This window comes from Euphorbia lathyris, chromosome 2 (genome assembly GCF_963576675.1).
Source record: "Euphorbia lathyris chromosome 2, ddEupLath1.1, whole genome shotgun sequence".
Classification (NCBI taxonomy): Eukaryota; Viridiplantae; Streptophyta; class Magnoliopsida; order Malpighiales; family Euphorbiaceae; genus Euphorbia; species Euphorbia lathyris.
The window spans coordinates 51,907,219-51,923,021 of record NC_088911.1 but is presented as its reverse complement, the minus strand read 5'-3'; the positions used below and the strand labels follow the sequence as shown (position 1 = coordinate 51,923,021).

The 15,803-nt window shown below is 35.1% G+C and overlaps 1 protein-coding gene across 1 annotated transcript; it reads left to right on the top strand.

Annotated features, from left to right (window-relative positions):
- The first annotated feature begins 8,128 nt into the window (after positions 1–8,128).
- On the top strand, positions 8,129–14,070 carry LOC136218183 (signal recognition particle 9 kDa protein). Its single transcript, XM_066004948.1, has 4 exons — positions 8,129–8,472; positions 8,648–8,716; positions 13,202–13,295; positions 13,454–14,070. The coding sequence occupies exons 1-4, from the start codon at positions 8,401–8,403 to the stop codon at positions 13,528–13,530; spliced, it is 312 nt and encodes a 103-aa protein (XP_065861020.1). The 5' UTR covers positions 8,129–8,400; the 3' UTR covers positions 13,531–14,070.
- Positions 14,071–15,803: the final 1,733 nt, after the last annotated feature.

Genomic DNA, 15,803 nt, shown 5'->3' with positions numbered 1-15,803 from the left:
CCAGCTTCTTCCAGATCTCTTGCGCTGAATCACAACCTGAAATCTTGTTATATTCTGCAGCATCAAGCGCACAGTGAAGCATGTTTATAGCCGAAGCATGGTTTTGTAGCTTCTTGAGATCATCTTCTGTCCATTTGGCCTCAGCTTTGACAACTGTTTGGTCAGCCACAACTTCAACAGGAACAAATGGGCCTTGGACTATTGAAAGCCATGCACTCATATTTGTTGCCTGAATAAAGTTTTTCATCCTATCTTCCAGAAGGTGTAGTTAGACCCGAAGAATAGGGGAGGTCGAGTAATGGACAGCCCCTCAGGTAAGATCTGAGTTGTCTGGTTTCCTGGGAGAAACCAAGTGTTGTTTTCAGCCATAGTGGGGATCAGCTCAAGGTAGTTAAACCTTTCATAGTGAGCTTTTAATAGGGCACTGATACCACCTGTTGGTCCCTTATAACATAACAAGTTAGTTCCAAGGGGGGGGTTAGGAACTATTTTAAAATTTTGTACGTTGAGGCTGACTTCTTTTACTTTGAAAAGTAATTTCACAGCGCGCTGAGTGAAGTAAGACACTAGCTTAGTCAACTGGTGACTAAGTCAGCTTCTTCCTTTGAGTCGGGAGATAACACTTAAGTCTATTCCTGAACTCAGATACTCAATGCACACAATTCAGCGTGACCTCTTTACTTGGTCAGTTTTGTTTAAGCAAGCAATATATATATTAAAGGAGTTTAAGGTTAGAACGATGTTACTCAGCAAATTTATCCAGGTTCGGCCTCTACGCCTACGTCCTGTCCCCGAAACACGTTCCGAGCTTTTGAATTCTCTACCGAGCTCTTTAACGGTAGAGCATCAAACCTTTTGCAACAAGAAGCTGAGTATAACAAGAGTACCTTCCTCTATACCTCTACTCACTCCTATTCTATTGCTGAGTACTATAACCGAGTACTCAGCCTCTCCTTTCTATTTCTAGAATTGATAATAAGATTGTCCTAAACAACAATTGCTAAGACACTTTAGATGATTGGATAATCACTCTAGACTTTTACACAATAATATGGAAATTGGTGTAAGTATTTGCTTTGCTTTTTCACACAGATTCTTCAAGTAGAAATTTGGTCAGTGTAATGGCTTGGTGAAGATCTGCATCGAATGAAGCAACTGAAAGGCCTATTTATAGTGACACTTGAGGTATCAGCTATTTCAAATTTCAAAATAACCGTTGGAGGGAAACGGCTTGATGTCGTTGTCACTCAGTACACGCTCAGTGCCATTGGCCAATCAGATTATAGTATCTTCTGTCTTCGGTCAGTGCTGAGCAGCTTTTAAACAGACAGGCAGAATGTTTCGCCTTTTATGGCAAAGTCTTCCAGACAGCTTTCTGTGTCTTATGAACTTTACCCAAAGTAGAAATACTTTGTCTTGAAGTTGTTCCTTGCTCAGCTGTTGTCTTGTACTCTTTGTCGTCCAACTCAACAGCTTCGTTCCGAAGTTAGACAAAGAAAGTCTTCCAGATCCTTCTTCACGCTGAGCTGCGTTTTGTCCATAACGACAACGTTTTGTTTACACGGGTCGAGTTGTCTTGGGCCTTTAGCCTTTTAGTCTTTATGTCTTATAAGCAATTTAACTCAACATTGAATAAACACATTAGTGTAATAAATCAAAGCATTTAAACTTAGTGTGTTTAGAATATTCTTTAATCATATACTTAAATAATTTTGTCAAATCAAAATCATGTGGAAATGTGTTTCAACACTATCGCCATCCCTTAAGGTCGCTCCTTGCTCAGGCCTTCTACCCCGGCGCCACCCTCTTCGGACCGGGTCTGATGCGAACCCACGAGGAACAGTGCCTCGAAAACCCGACAACTAAATTTGATCCCTAGGAAAGCTAACGAATCAGGGTCAGACAGAAAAGAACCCTTACAAAACTAAGTTGTAAAGACTCAATCACAGTATCCAACAATTAAGGATTTAATCTCGAACTGTTCAAAGTAGTGCCCCAAAGAACACAAGAGAAACCACTCACAAACTCTTAAGAGTAATATTTTTATTAATATTAAACTTGTGTCTTATATATGAAAAAGCTCATCCTTAAATAGATAAAAATAAAATAAAAACAATGACTTGAATTGTCCTTGAAATATCTTGATAACAACAATAATACAAGGGCATTGAAGTACTTGATTTAGTCAACCATTAAAACAAAGAAAATCAATACACATAATTTGACAATAATGCAAATGAGAAAACAATACTCAATTCTCATGGAATTGATTAGGTTCACATGGTTTTTTGGAAGTTGTCATTTTGACCATTGAAAAAAATTAAATCAATTCATATGGTGATTTTTTACTCAATATCACCGCTTGTTTTGTTTAGTCCGTGTTCGGTTTCTTTGATGTGTCCGTTTTCCGAATAACCCGAGAGGTAAGAAAAAGTTAGAGTTTCCTGAATTTCATTTGTGTCATTTTACTCCGACATATCTAACATCTGTATCATATATGTTTGAAGCTCCTCTTCGAACTTCTTTGCGCGTGCTCGAGTAATCGGCCCATCCGGTAAACATATTCGCTCCATGTGAGAATCCAGATGTTTAGTCCGGATATATCATGGTCGTTACAATAAGATACAACACAATTTCTCCAGGACTCACCATCATAGAAGAAGAGGGTCATCGAATAGAAAGGGGAAAAGGGGGTCGAAGATTTAACGCCTGTTTATTTTACCTACTGTTTGTTGTTGGAAAAAGTTGTTACAGAGATTCTCTGCTTTTGTAAAATGCTACTTTTCAAAGGTAAAAGGTAAACATGAGGTGACCAACCAAACACTTAAAACTTTCCATTTTGAGGTGAAAAAACAAACACGACTATGAAAACACCCCTTTAATTTTAGAGTAAAGGTCTTATATATATAGGTTAAATTTTAATTTTAGTTATTTTATTTTAGGCTTCTTTAGTTAGTTTGCTAATGAAAAAAAAAATAAAAAAATAGGAGTCATATCAATTTTCGGTTGGAGTGTGAGACCCTGATTTGATCCCAGTTCACTTTGGTACGTTGATGATTGAAAAAATCAGTGAGATCCAAACTAAAAATCTAGTGGGTTATCTAGTTGGTTCCGATTCGATCGGTCGAAATGATGGATCTTATACGAATTTCATAACATTACTAAACTCCCCCTATTTGGTTTTAGGGCCCTCCCATGTGTAGACATCCTTTGGATAAGCTTGCAAATGAGAAGCTTCTTTTTCCCGTCTCGACCCGGTTATTTTATAATACGTTTAAAGTGTTATTTATTTTATGATGTATTCAAAATTTTATTATTTATCCCTAGATTATTATTTGGTCACTTTTAGTCTTTAAACTATTCCAATTAATAAAATTTTACCCAATTTAGATGGTGACTTGACAAAATTGTTATCCCCTTAATATGTTATGATATTTTGACACCCGACTTAAGACTTACTACGTCTTAAAGTTCATTTTCCATATAGATTTTCTTATGTTTTTTAGTGTCAAAATATCGTCACGTGTTAATAGTATAACAAGTTTGTTGAGTCTTAATTCAAATTGGGTGAAATTTCATCAATTAAGATGGGTCATAGGCCAAATGTGATCAAATAATAGGTCATGAGTCAAATGATAAAATTTGGATAAATCAATAGTCAAATAGAGGTTAAAGCATTTGTAATAAATTATCCATTCAAATTTTAAGTGTTAAATGTTATAAATGTTGAAAGTATTAACAATATAACTGTTTGATAAATAATAAAAATAAATAATCAATTTAAAAATATTAGTTAATAATGTTCAACTTAATATTTTAAGTTAAATTTTTTTACTTACAAGGATAAGTGATTATGTGACTTAACTGAAATACTTACGTTGTGTTATCAAACAAATTTAAAATCAATAAACACTTAGGCGTTGTTTAGATTGGGTGTAATTAAAGTAAGGTAAGGTAAATTATGTGATGTACATGAAATCACTTATTGTGTTTGGATAGAAGGTAAAGTGAGTGATGATTTAATAATATAATTGTGTTTGGTTTGAGAGTAAAGTAATAAGGTTATATACAAAATTACTCTTATATCGTTACTCTTAATTATAACTTCTACAAGGAGAGTTGTAGATTTACAAGTTGTATTATTATTTGTAGTTACAACATGACAATTTTTTTGAAGAATTATTAAAAGTGTGTGGACTGAAAATGAGAATTTATAAAGAAAATGGACTTTAATTTCATATTATATAATATAGGTAATATAAAATAAAACACAAAAATGAAGGCTTGCTTTGGATTTTTTTTTTTTTTTGCTTAACCTTAGCTCACCCCGATTTCAGGTGTAACAAAAATACATGTAAAAATGTAACTATTTGGTAAAAACTAAGAATACGTGTTGAATATAAAAATGTTGGTTGAAAAATGTCTAATTTAAAAATTTTGACTCATTTTTAACTTAATTAATTAATTTAAATGGTAGAGAAATAAATCTTATCAAACAAACTTAAATTAAATAAATGTTTAATATTTTAATTTAAGTAATTAATTAGGTTATCAAATAAGGCTCAAGTGGTGAAAATATTAAATGATGTTATAAAATATTGTTTGATTATGTTTAATTTAAAATGTTAAGTTAAATATTTTGACTTATCGATGATTTTTGACTTAATTGATTAATGTGGTGTTTGATAAAATTTAAAATTAAGTACTGAATTGTAAGTGTTGAATATTATAAATGCTTAAAGCATTAAATGATATAACTGTTTGATAAATATAAAAGTAAGTACTGAATTTAAAAATATTAGTGGATAATGTTCAACTTAAAATTTTAAGTTATATTTTTGGAAAAATTATAAAACTGGGTCAAATGGGATGCCTATTTACATATTTAGCTCATTTACTCAACCTACTACATATCTAGACTGTTGTTGTGTGACTTTCCCATAATACCCTCAATATTTACGGCGTGGCTATCTCCCTCTCGTCTGACTTCGCAGATTCCAACATATGCGAAGCCTACAAAGCTAATGTTTGGTTTACTTGATGATTTTAATTAGCATATACGAAGTCTGGATGTGTTTTTAACAAAATTCACTAAGTTATATATAACAAAAAAGGCAAAAGCTAACGGACGCCCCCAGGACGCTCGATAAGAAATATATTTTAATATTTTTTTATATAATATGCATTAAGTGGTTTGACACAAATTAATTAATTAAAGACAAAAGCTTAAATAATTGTGTTAGATATATATTGTATTTATGGCAATTATCCTATATTTATGCTAATTAGCATAAATATAGGATAATTGTCATAAATACAATATATATCTAATAAATTGTGCCAAAATTAATTAAATTAATTCCCCTACTTGATTTTCTAATTTTTGAAAGCAAAATGCTTGATTTGAATGTCCTCCCATCCAATGAAAACATAGTTGCGTTCATGGGGGAAGATCCGAATTTGAAAATTTCATTACATACTTCAATTCTAGTACAACCTCCAAATAATGCCATGATCCGAATTTTTGGGTTATTATTTACACAATCTCCAATTCTTCATGAATTTCCTCTAATTTTAATACTTGGTTTGCTAATTTTTTTAGAGTACAAGTGCATGATTTGAATGATAACTAAATTAATTAAAGAAGAAGAAAAAAAGAACTGATATTAGAGAAAAGTAAACGTTAGATTTGTAGAAAGAGAGAGACAAGAATAAGAAGAAGTGGTATAAATGACAGCTAAATTACCATTAAATAGACTAACCAATTACAACCATATTTAATGCATAGAGTTTGACTAATTACAATGCAAATCATTTAATATGTGTTATATAAAAAATAATAAAATATATTTATCTACCGTCCCGGGGCGTCCGTTAGCGGGCTCGAACAAAAAAATGTCAAACAATAACGGATTCTAACATTAAAATCATAACATTATCAAAATTTACAACAAGATTGTCACAATAACAACATTAAAATCATAACATTATCAAAATTTACAACAATATTGCCACAATAAACTCTTAACAAATTACTTCAAAGTGAACCTAACTAATTTGGACGGAAATATCTCTCTCTACGAGAAGTCCAGACTTTTTGGGATGAAAAATGGAAGTCTAGACTTTTTTGGGATGGACGTGTCCCATGGTGCACACCAAGATTGACACAATCTCTCCTAACCAATCACTTTAAAGTGAATGTGCCAATCTTGAGGGAAGTTAATCCCTATACAGGAAGGAAAGTCATGTCCTCTACACCCCAATACGCCGCCTTTCAGAAAGGGATGTTATGTATTCAACCACATTCAGGAAAAATTAACCGTGTTAGGCAGGAAAAAAGATAATTTCGCTTCGGGAAATGAGGATTAGCGAAGCATACGAATGTAAATGTGCAGGGAAGATGATGATTTTACTTAGCGAATCGATGTTTTCGCGAAGTCTGCGAGGTCTGAAACGTGACGATCTACGTCGTCGATGCTTTCGCAAAGTCTGCGAGTGAAACCATGAACTTTTCTACTCGCAGACTTCGCGAAATAATCGATTCGCGAAGTAGATCGTCACGTTTCAGGCTCTTTTTCATCACAGATCTTTGCGAAATCATCGACTACGCGAAGTGATTTCATGGAAAAACGCAGAGAAAACAGTAGATACTTACATTTTTCGCGTCTTTCACCCTTAAAAGTGACAATAACAATATGATAAACTGAGAAAAACGATGGAAATAACGTAGAATAACCATTTCTTTGATGGTAACAAGAAGAAAGAAATCAAGTAACGAGCAGAAAGATGAAGAACCATGGCTTCGTTTTCTAGGATTAGGAAGATGAAGAATCAAGAGATGAAGAGATGAAGAAGAGAAATACATTGTGATTTGGAGAAATGGTGCAGATTTCGTGCAATTTAAAGGAAGATAGGAAGATCAAAAGTCTGGGAATCATTAATAGAGGAGCTGCCAACTGTTTCGCATAACCAAGGAGAAGGGGGCGTGACCGTTCGCGTAAAGGGGAAGAGGAAAGGTTAGGGGTATTATGGAAAAGTCAGACAAAAATAGTCTAGATATATAGTAGGTTGAGTAAATGGGTTAAATATGTAAATGAGCCTCTCATTTGACCCAGTTTTGTAATTTTTCCTATATTTTTTGACTTATCTGCTTTCGGTGATTATGAATCTCTATCAGACTCTGATCGAATGAATAGGTTTGTGTGAAATACAAGCTCACGCTCCGGAAATAATTTCTTATAGGCGTGAGGATAGGCAAAAATAGATTGAGAACCAGTTCTTCAACTGAAACTGAGCAATATGGTTTTCACAAGGGATTTCCCTCCCATTTTTCGAATAAGATAAGATAAAGGCTACGGGAATGCTTCCACAACCGGAAAGACATAAACTCGCTTTGGAGAGCTAAGAGACTAGATGGAATGCTTCCGATTGATTCCCTTAGGGGCCACTGGAATAAGCAACAATTTAATATATTAATTTTAAGTGCTGAAAGTCGTTATCAAACAGGTTAAATGGTGGAAAAATAACCGTTATTAAATACACTTAAATTAAATAAGTATTTAACGTTAAGTGATTAAATAGGTTATAAAGACATTAATTTTAAGTGTTCTTGTTTTTTTTTTTTTTTTTTTGATGAAAATGCTTATAACTTCATTAGATACGAAAAGAACAATTACAACAAAAAATGAAAAAGGTAAAAAACCTTACAAAATCCACAATGAGACTAAAACGATTACAAAGAGCATAAAAAGCCATAAAAGGTATAAAACACATAGAAAAACAAAAATACATATACTTCATAGAAATCAAAATCCGTAGAAAAGCAACTGCAATCGAATCTTCATCATTTAGGCCCTTCCGAACATTCGGATCTGAGTCCTTTCTTTTATTGCAACCACGTGGATATATTGATTTACGTATAAAATAAATCGTTTCCGCTCTTGCTAAATCCGAAAAAGGTATAAATAGCAGAATAATTGAGAGAAGATACAATTCAAAGGGATAAAAGAAATCCAATAAAATATATAAACACTGGTTAAAGAAAATGCAATAAAAAAAAAACCTAACCCGTTAAGTGTTCTTGTTAGGCTTGCCATATAATCAAATTAAAAACCTAATGTACTTTATTATTTTACAAGTTTTATAGCATTTATCACAATTAAAGACGGAGGTAATCACAAACTGCCTTCGCCCATCTCCGCCTCCATTGATCTAGTGCCTCCGTCGATTTACACCGGCGCCGATCCAGTGACGCCTTCAATCTCCATCCAACCTAATAATCAGAGCGATAAAAGGGGAAGAATTCTAATTTTCAGTATATAAATCGCATAACTCAAATTCTCATCAGATTCCCCAAATTCCCAATCACTATCTCATTGCTCTTCCACCTCTGCCTTTCAAATGGGTTATGTAGATACGTGGGATGAGTTCGTCGAACGATCTGTCCAGATGTTCCGTACAGACCCTGATTCAGTGCGTTACTTTCTTCTTACCTTTTTAACTTCACTTCTGTATCACAAAATATGTAAAATTGCTAATACCAGATATCGTGCTACAGTGGAATGGGAGTGTAAATTTTTGCAGTTGAGTAAAGTATTACTAATTTTGTTATTTTGGTTTGTATTATGCCATCGAATTGAGGATACAGACGCGGTATGTGATGAAGTATAGACACTGCGATGGCATGTTGGTTCTCAAGGTCACTGATAACAAAGAGGTAATGCTTTTAGTTCATACCTTTTCTATAGTAAATCTAGGAAGGGAATTATGCTTGGATTTTTGTCTTTAGCTAAGGTGTATATCAATATATGTGACTAGTATTATGTTAATGATTCTGTAACCAATGTTGTAGATTAGAAGATTAGTTTTAATGGATATGTTCAACATTGAAATTGTATGGAAATGCATGATGTTCAGCGTAACTCAACTGACGCTTGATTCCTATAACGTTCTGTGGAAGAAAAAAAAAAATTCCAGTTTTTTATGGGTTTTCTGGCATCCTCGTAGATGCGAATCTGGGTAAATGGAAATGTAATGCATCAATTTTTATGAGGTATTTTATGCTTATTGAAGAAATATTAGTTTTGTATAGCAGCCATATGCCTATAGGCTATACCAAAATTTCTGCATCATTAGTTTATTTGGAGGAGAGAATATGATACTATAGATAGATGAGCAAATTGAGGCATTTTTTTCAAATCAAATGGCTGCAAATTCTCTTTATATTGACAACTGTGAGGAGCATCTGGTAGGAAGATGCTGAAAATGTATTAATCATAGTTATTAAAGGCGCGCATGCCTTAGTGCCATGACGCCCCCATGGCGTGTCACAACCGCCGTGGCACGCGCCTGGTGCGCCATTTTGCACCAAGGGACAGTTGCCAAAAGAGCACCAAGGCGCGCCTTGGTGAAATAGGGGCAGTTAGGTGCAGTTTTATTGTTTTTCTGACAGTTACATATCAGAACAAGTGTTTTGAAGGGCCCCAAATGAGAAAAAAAAAATATTAAAAAGGAAGAGAGAGATCATACATTTGAATTAATTAGAAGAGGAAGCGACGAAGTCTTATTACAAGAAGAAGAAGTTTAGTAGAACAAAACACAGAAAACGAATTCAAACAGAAACAAAGCAGCCAAGGGAATTCGAATTCAACAGGAGTGATGAATTTGGAGAGTTTTGATGAGGAGTAGAGCTTAGGATTTAATATTCAACTTTAGCTTTCTAACATTGGGTTTTATTTGGCATTTTAAAGTTTATTTATGCATAAGAATATTGTCATTATTTAGTATTCATTGCATTTTTATGTTAGTTTTACCAGGACCCCTAGCGCCTTAGTGTGCCACATGCGGCTATTTGTTCCTATGTTCCCTTACCGAATCACAAATACAAACCATTCTAAGTACTTCTACTATTTGGAGTTGCTTAAGCTAAGAATAGTCATGTTTAAGAAACTAAAGGAGTGTTTCGTTTGGATTGAAGAATTTCATTTCTAAGCACGATTAGTGGCTAAGGGCTATCATCAGTGCTCGGCAAGAGACTACTCTGACACTTTTAGTCTTGTGGTTAAACTTAATATTATTCGCCTCATTCTTACACTGGCTATCTCTTTAGGGTGGAAAATCACTCAGCTAGGCGTTTCAAATGTCTTATAGTTCCTTGCATTATTTTCACTGTGGCATTATTCGACTGTTTTGTTTGATCTACGTCGATGAATTACTAGTCACCAGAAATGATTCAAGTATGATTGCCAAGCTCGTTCAGTTTTTGGAGTCCCAATTTTTCATTCGGAACTTGGGGACGATTACATTATTTTTTGGGTGTGGAAGTTGAATGTAGCCATCCTTGAGAGATCCAAGATGCAAAGCAGTAAAAATGGGCCGATCCAGGAATGTACACACTGGTTAGTTGTTAATCGCATTTTGCGTTATCTAAATAGGACTTGATGATCAAGATGATCGAAAATCCACCAGCAAGTATGTAATGCCTTCTCTCTTGGTCATCATGTAAGCAATGTACGGTTTTGTGTTCCTCCACAGAGGTGGAATATGTTCCATGTCAGAGCTAAGTTGGATACAAATGTTACTCCGCGAAGTTGGCTTTCCGGTAACTTCTTCTATCTTATGGTGTGATAATTTGAGTGCAGTTTATTTAACTGCAAATCCAGTGTTCCATAACAACAACAAACATTTGAAAATTGATTTCCATTTCATTTGGGATAAAGTTCGTTCAAAAGCTCTTATCGTAGGATACATTTCTATCATGGATTAGACATCAGATGTTTTTACCAAACTATTGCATCATGGAAGGTTTCAATTGCTTCGAGACAAGTTTACAGTGCAGTCCCACGCAGTACAGCTTGAGGGGGTGATAAGGATGTCGTTCCTAGTTTTATATTACATGGTTTTACCTAGTAGAACTCTGTATAATTGTCGGTCTCCAAAACCGATTCCTGTGTTGAGAAACGCAAGTTAGAAATTAACTTCTCACAACTAAGATGTTTCTGGGGACTCACTGGTTACTACTGAATTTTTATTAAGGGGTATAGAACTCTAAGCAAGCCACTAACTGTCTTGTTTAAAAAGAACAACTTCAAGTGGTCCATAGGAAGCTTTCCTCCACTTTAAGGACATAATGACAAAGATTCCAGTTCTAGCTTTACCTGGTTGAACTTTACCTAATTTCAACCAGCCATTTTTCTTGGAGTGTGATGCTAGTGGAACTGGCATTGGTGCAGTCCTCATGCAGCAGGGAAAACCTTGTGCTACCTCTTCAAAAGTCTCTGTCCTAGGAATCAAAGGCTTTTTGCCTATGATAGAACTTGTAGCTATCCTACATGCATGTACTACATGGAGGCATTATTTGGAGAATTCTTTCTTCAGATCATGAAAGCATCAAACATCTTGTAGTAGAAACTGCACACTTACCTCCAACGCAACGGAATCTCTAAGCTTTTGGGGTTAGATTATACTATTCAGTACAAAAAGGACTCTGAAAACAGAATGACTGATGCTCTCTCTAGACAACATGAAGGAGGAGAGGATTCAAGCTCTCAATTGCTAGCCCTATGCATGAATGTGCCCACCTGGATGGAAGACATTCAGTCCTATGTAGCAGATGACCTTTGCATCTGCACTCATACAACAGTTGTCTATTCAACCTGGGTCACATCCTGCCTATACGTATGCTAATGGCCTTCTCAGGTACCATTCTCGCCTCTATATTGGTCCTGCAACTGATTTAAGACAGAAAATTATTGCAGAATGCCATAACTCTCCAATGAGGGGTCATTCTGGCATTAAGGGAACCCTTACTCATTTACAGCAACACTTCTATTGGCCTAAACTTTCCCAATCAATGACTACTTGGGTGGCAAATTGTGACACTTGTCAACGATGTAAGGCTGGTCACTCAGCCTATCCAAGTCTTCTTCAACCACTTCCAATTCCTGCTGGAGCATGGGTGGATATAGCAATGGATTTCATTGAAATACTACCCAAGTCTTATGGCTATGACACAATTCTAGTGATGGTAGGCCTTTTTTCTATAGTGGGCAATTTTATTGGATTATCCCATTCATTTACTAGAGCAACTATTGTGGCACAAGTCTTCCTTGACAACATCTTCAAATTGCATGGAATGCCTAGGTCAATTGTCTATGATACCGCATCACATTTAGAAGAATTTAGATGAGAGAAGAAAGAGGAAGATAGGAGAGAAGAAGAATTTAGAAGATGATTTTCATTAATTTTCAAGATGATGCTCTTTGTACAAAGCTTTCTCTCTAAATACAGAAGGAAGTCAATTACAGTACAGCTGTATAACTTTAGAGCGGGCGAACAAACTCACTAGAGTCCAAAACAACTAACAACACAGCTAGTCCTAGCTACCAGCTTCTAAAAGTTTGTAGGGAATTAAAAATACAATTGAAAAAGAAATAACAGAATTAAGAAAAGGAACCTGAATAATTACATATTGGGTCCTTTAACTCTTCTTTTGTATGTGACAAAATTAAACAGATATTCTGTATTTTTGCTTGCTTGTGTTATGATGCTGTTCTTTTTTAATTTCCTTATGTTTGTACTACATCACAATCTGATGGCATGGCCAGTAAATGTTGGTTCCCTCTTATATATTGCTCGTTGGAATTCAAAGAGGTTGACTCTTTATAATTTAGATTGTACAGTCAATTCTTCTCTAGTGGGAGTGCCGAGTTTCTGGACAGGAAATGTTGTCCATGTCTTTCTTTTAGGCTTCTCCTCGTCTGTTCGTTGATTTCCAGCATGCAAAATGACCCAAAAGACCAATAGAGTCGGAACAAAATAAGTTATAATGTCTGGTCACTGATGGAGCCATCTAAACATCAGACTTGATTTTCATCTGTGTTAGAAACTACGGAACACGTATGCTTGCCTCCATTAATAATGCAACTTCTGGCTTATAGGATTAGTGCTTCCCTTTAAAATGTTGTGCATTATTCTAAATTTATAATATTTTTCGCCCATTGGCAATTGGATCAAATATTGGGCTGCCCCATGAATGTGAGATATATAACTGTTAAACAATTAGGAAAAAAGTTGATCAGAAGTATACATTCGGTGTATATTCATCACGGCAATACCAAGTGTCTGAAATTTTTATTCCATTTACTTTGGCTTCTTCAGCAGTTTCTATACTGATGATGTGGAGTGTTTTGCTTTCTGCCAGTGTCTTAAGTTCAAGACAGACCAGGCACAGGATGCTAAGAAGATGGAGAAGTTGAACAACATTTTCTTCATGTTGATGTCTCGAGGGCCAGATGGTATTGCATTCTACTAGTTGGTTCTAAAATGGATTGCATTTTGTACATACTGTGTAGTTGAAAATTTGGTTCTGCAGATAAGTTAGAAGAAAATTTTGGATCTTGATGTGTAAAAACAGATAGAACTAATGTGTTGATTTCCTTTTCTCATGATTCAGCGGAGATGTCAGAAGTAACAGGGAAAGAACTAACGGAAGCACAGCCTGCGAGGAAAGGAAGGGGAAAGAAACAATAATTTTGTTAGTTGGTTTACAAAATGGATTTGGAAAGACCTTAACTTAGTTGGGGATGGATTAAAATGAAAATTTGAAATTTTTGTACACCATGAGGATTACATGTTAATGGAAATTTTGCTGAGAACAGTGAAAAATGCGTATTTTTAGGGGTGGTACTGGTAATATTTGCTGCCCGGTGGAAAGAAAGAAAGTGTGTTGTTCTTCAAGAATAGTCAGGACCTGTTGGATAAATATTTATTTATGTTGGATATTCTTGAAAGCTTAGCTTGTGGCGAATCAGATGCCAAAGCATTTTGTGACAGCAGGAGGAAATGTGCCTTTATGCACTGTCAATGTTTATTGACATGCAAATTAACTGAATAATCTAATGAACATGATGCTGCAACCTCTGAAGCAAAATCTTGACTACGGGAGACAATTATGTGTTATGGTATCTACATATTTCATGTAATTATATATATACCTTCAATATGACACTAACATTATAACCTTTAAGATGACACTAACACCATTGAGTTTAATATATTTTTTTTTAATTCTTTGATTCCAAAACACAATATCATTTTTTCATAAATCTTATATGACAGGTGCTCAAAGATTCATAACGAGCTGAGCTTCCATGGGAGCTTCTTTTGAAGCGATAGTGCCTTGGTCTACTTGCACACTTTGTTTTTTTTTTTTTGTTGACAGTGAGTACCTTTATTTTGATTGAAGGGACTTTTCTTCTATTTATTTTTAAGAAATGTGAGTTTTGATGCTTTTATTTATTAAAAAAAAAAACATTAAACTTGGCAAACTAATTTGAGATGATACTAATCTGAATACCCCTATGAGAGTACATTGCAAAAATCAAACTTGCAAAGAAATTGATAAATTTATGCAGGTATTATTAGGAAGAACAATCCAAAACTCCAATAATTGGTGTACTTTAATTCCTCAGATCCCAATGTTGCAGTGCAGTGCAGTCACTTTGCTCTGCTTTATGCATTAGCCCACCTAAAAGGTAAAGTGGTACATCGATCCATATCCATGCCCCCCTTTGAAGATATTCTTCATTTTAAAGGCAAATATGAACCAACGGACATAAACTAGCTTTTCTTGCGACAATCTGATTTTTATAATTCCCTCATTAGACAAAGATATTCATGTCTACATTTATGGGTTGAGTTGAGATCACTTGTTCTTTTATATTTCTTTTGTTGCAAAATAAAGCCTCATGTGATTCCTCTACCATAATCCCAAATAAATTATATAAAAAAAGGTGCTTGCATAACCAAAGCTGTGCCCCCATTCCATTGCCTTGTTCAAATAGGATAACACTGCAAATTGTTTGGAATATTTTGAGTGTAAAAAATGGGTTTCGTGTTATGTAATCTCTATATTATATAGGATTAGAGATAATATAAATAACACAAAAAAGATAATCCTGTAAAACGGGTCATGTAACGATCCGGTTCATAGTGGATAATGTGTGAGCGGAAGCTGTTTGGAAATATATGTATAATTTTGGGTTAGACTGTTATAATTAGTATCAGAGTTTGACTCTTCATATTGATATGTGGTTTATGGGCGAACCATGCGGAAGCCGGTGGGTTGTAATGACCCGATCCGGAGTGGGTGACGCCAGGATAGAAAGTTTGAGCGAGGAGTACCCTAATGGATAGGGTAAGAATGAAATGAATTCCACGTCGGGAATGGAGAGAGAGCGACATAGAATTATTAGTAAGGTAGATTTCTAATATACGTGGACGTATTTTAAAGTCGTGAGGTTCTAGGTGTTGAATTTGTGCCAAAGAGGATTATATCTACATGGTACTAGGTCAAGCTATTACAATTGGTACCGGAGCCCACTATCTACGTTGATGTGTAGTTCAGAGAGGAACCATGCGGAAGCTGGTGGGGCTGTAACAACTCGTTCCGCATTAGGTGGCGTCGGGGTCAAAAGTGTGAGCAAGGAACAATCCTAACGGATGGTGATGGGACAAGGTTGAATTGAATCTCATATCGAAATGGAGAGAGGATGATCGAAGCTTATTAATAAGATGAAATTTTAAAGTACGTGGATGCGTTTTAAAACCGTGAGGCTGAAGGTGTTGGATTTGTGCTAAAATAGACAATGTCTTTAAGGTATTACGTCAGATTGTTACAACTGATATCAGGACTGACTCTCCGAGTTCATGTGTGGTTCAGAAAAAAATTAGGCCGAAGTTGGTTGGTATGTAACGACTTGATTCAGAGTGGATGACACCAAAACCCAAACTAGAAGGCTTAA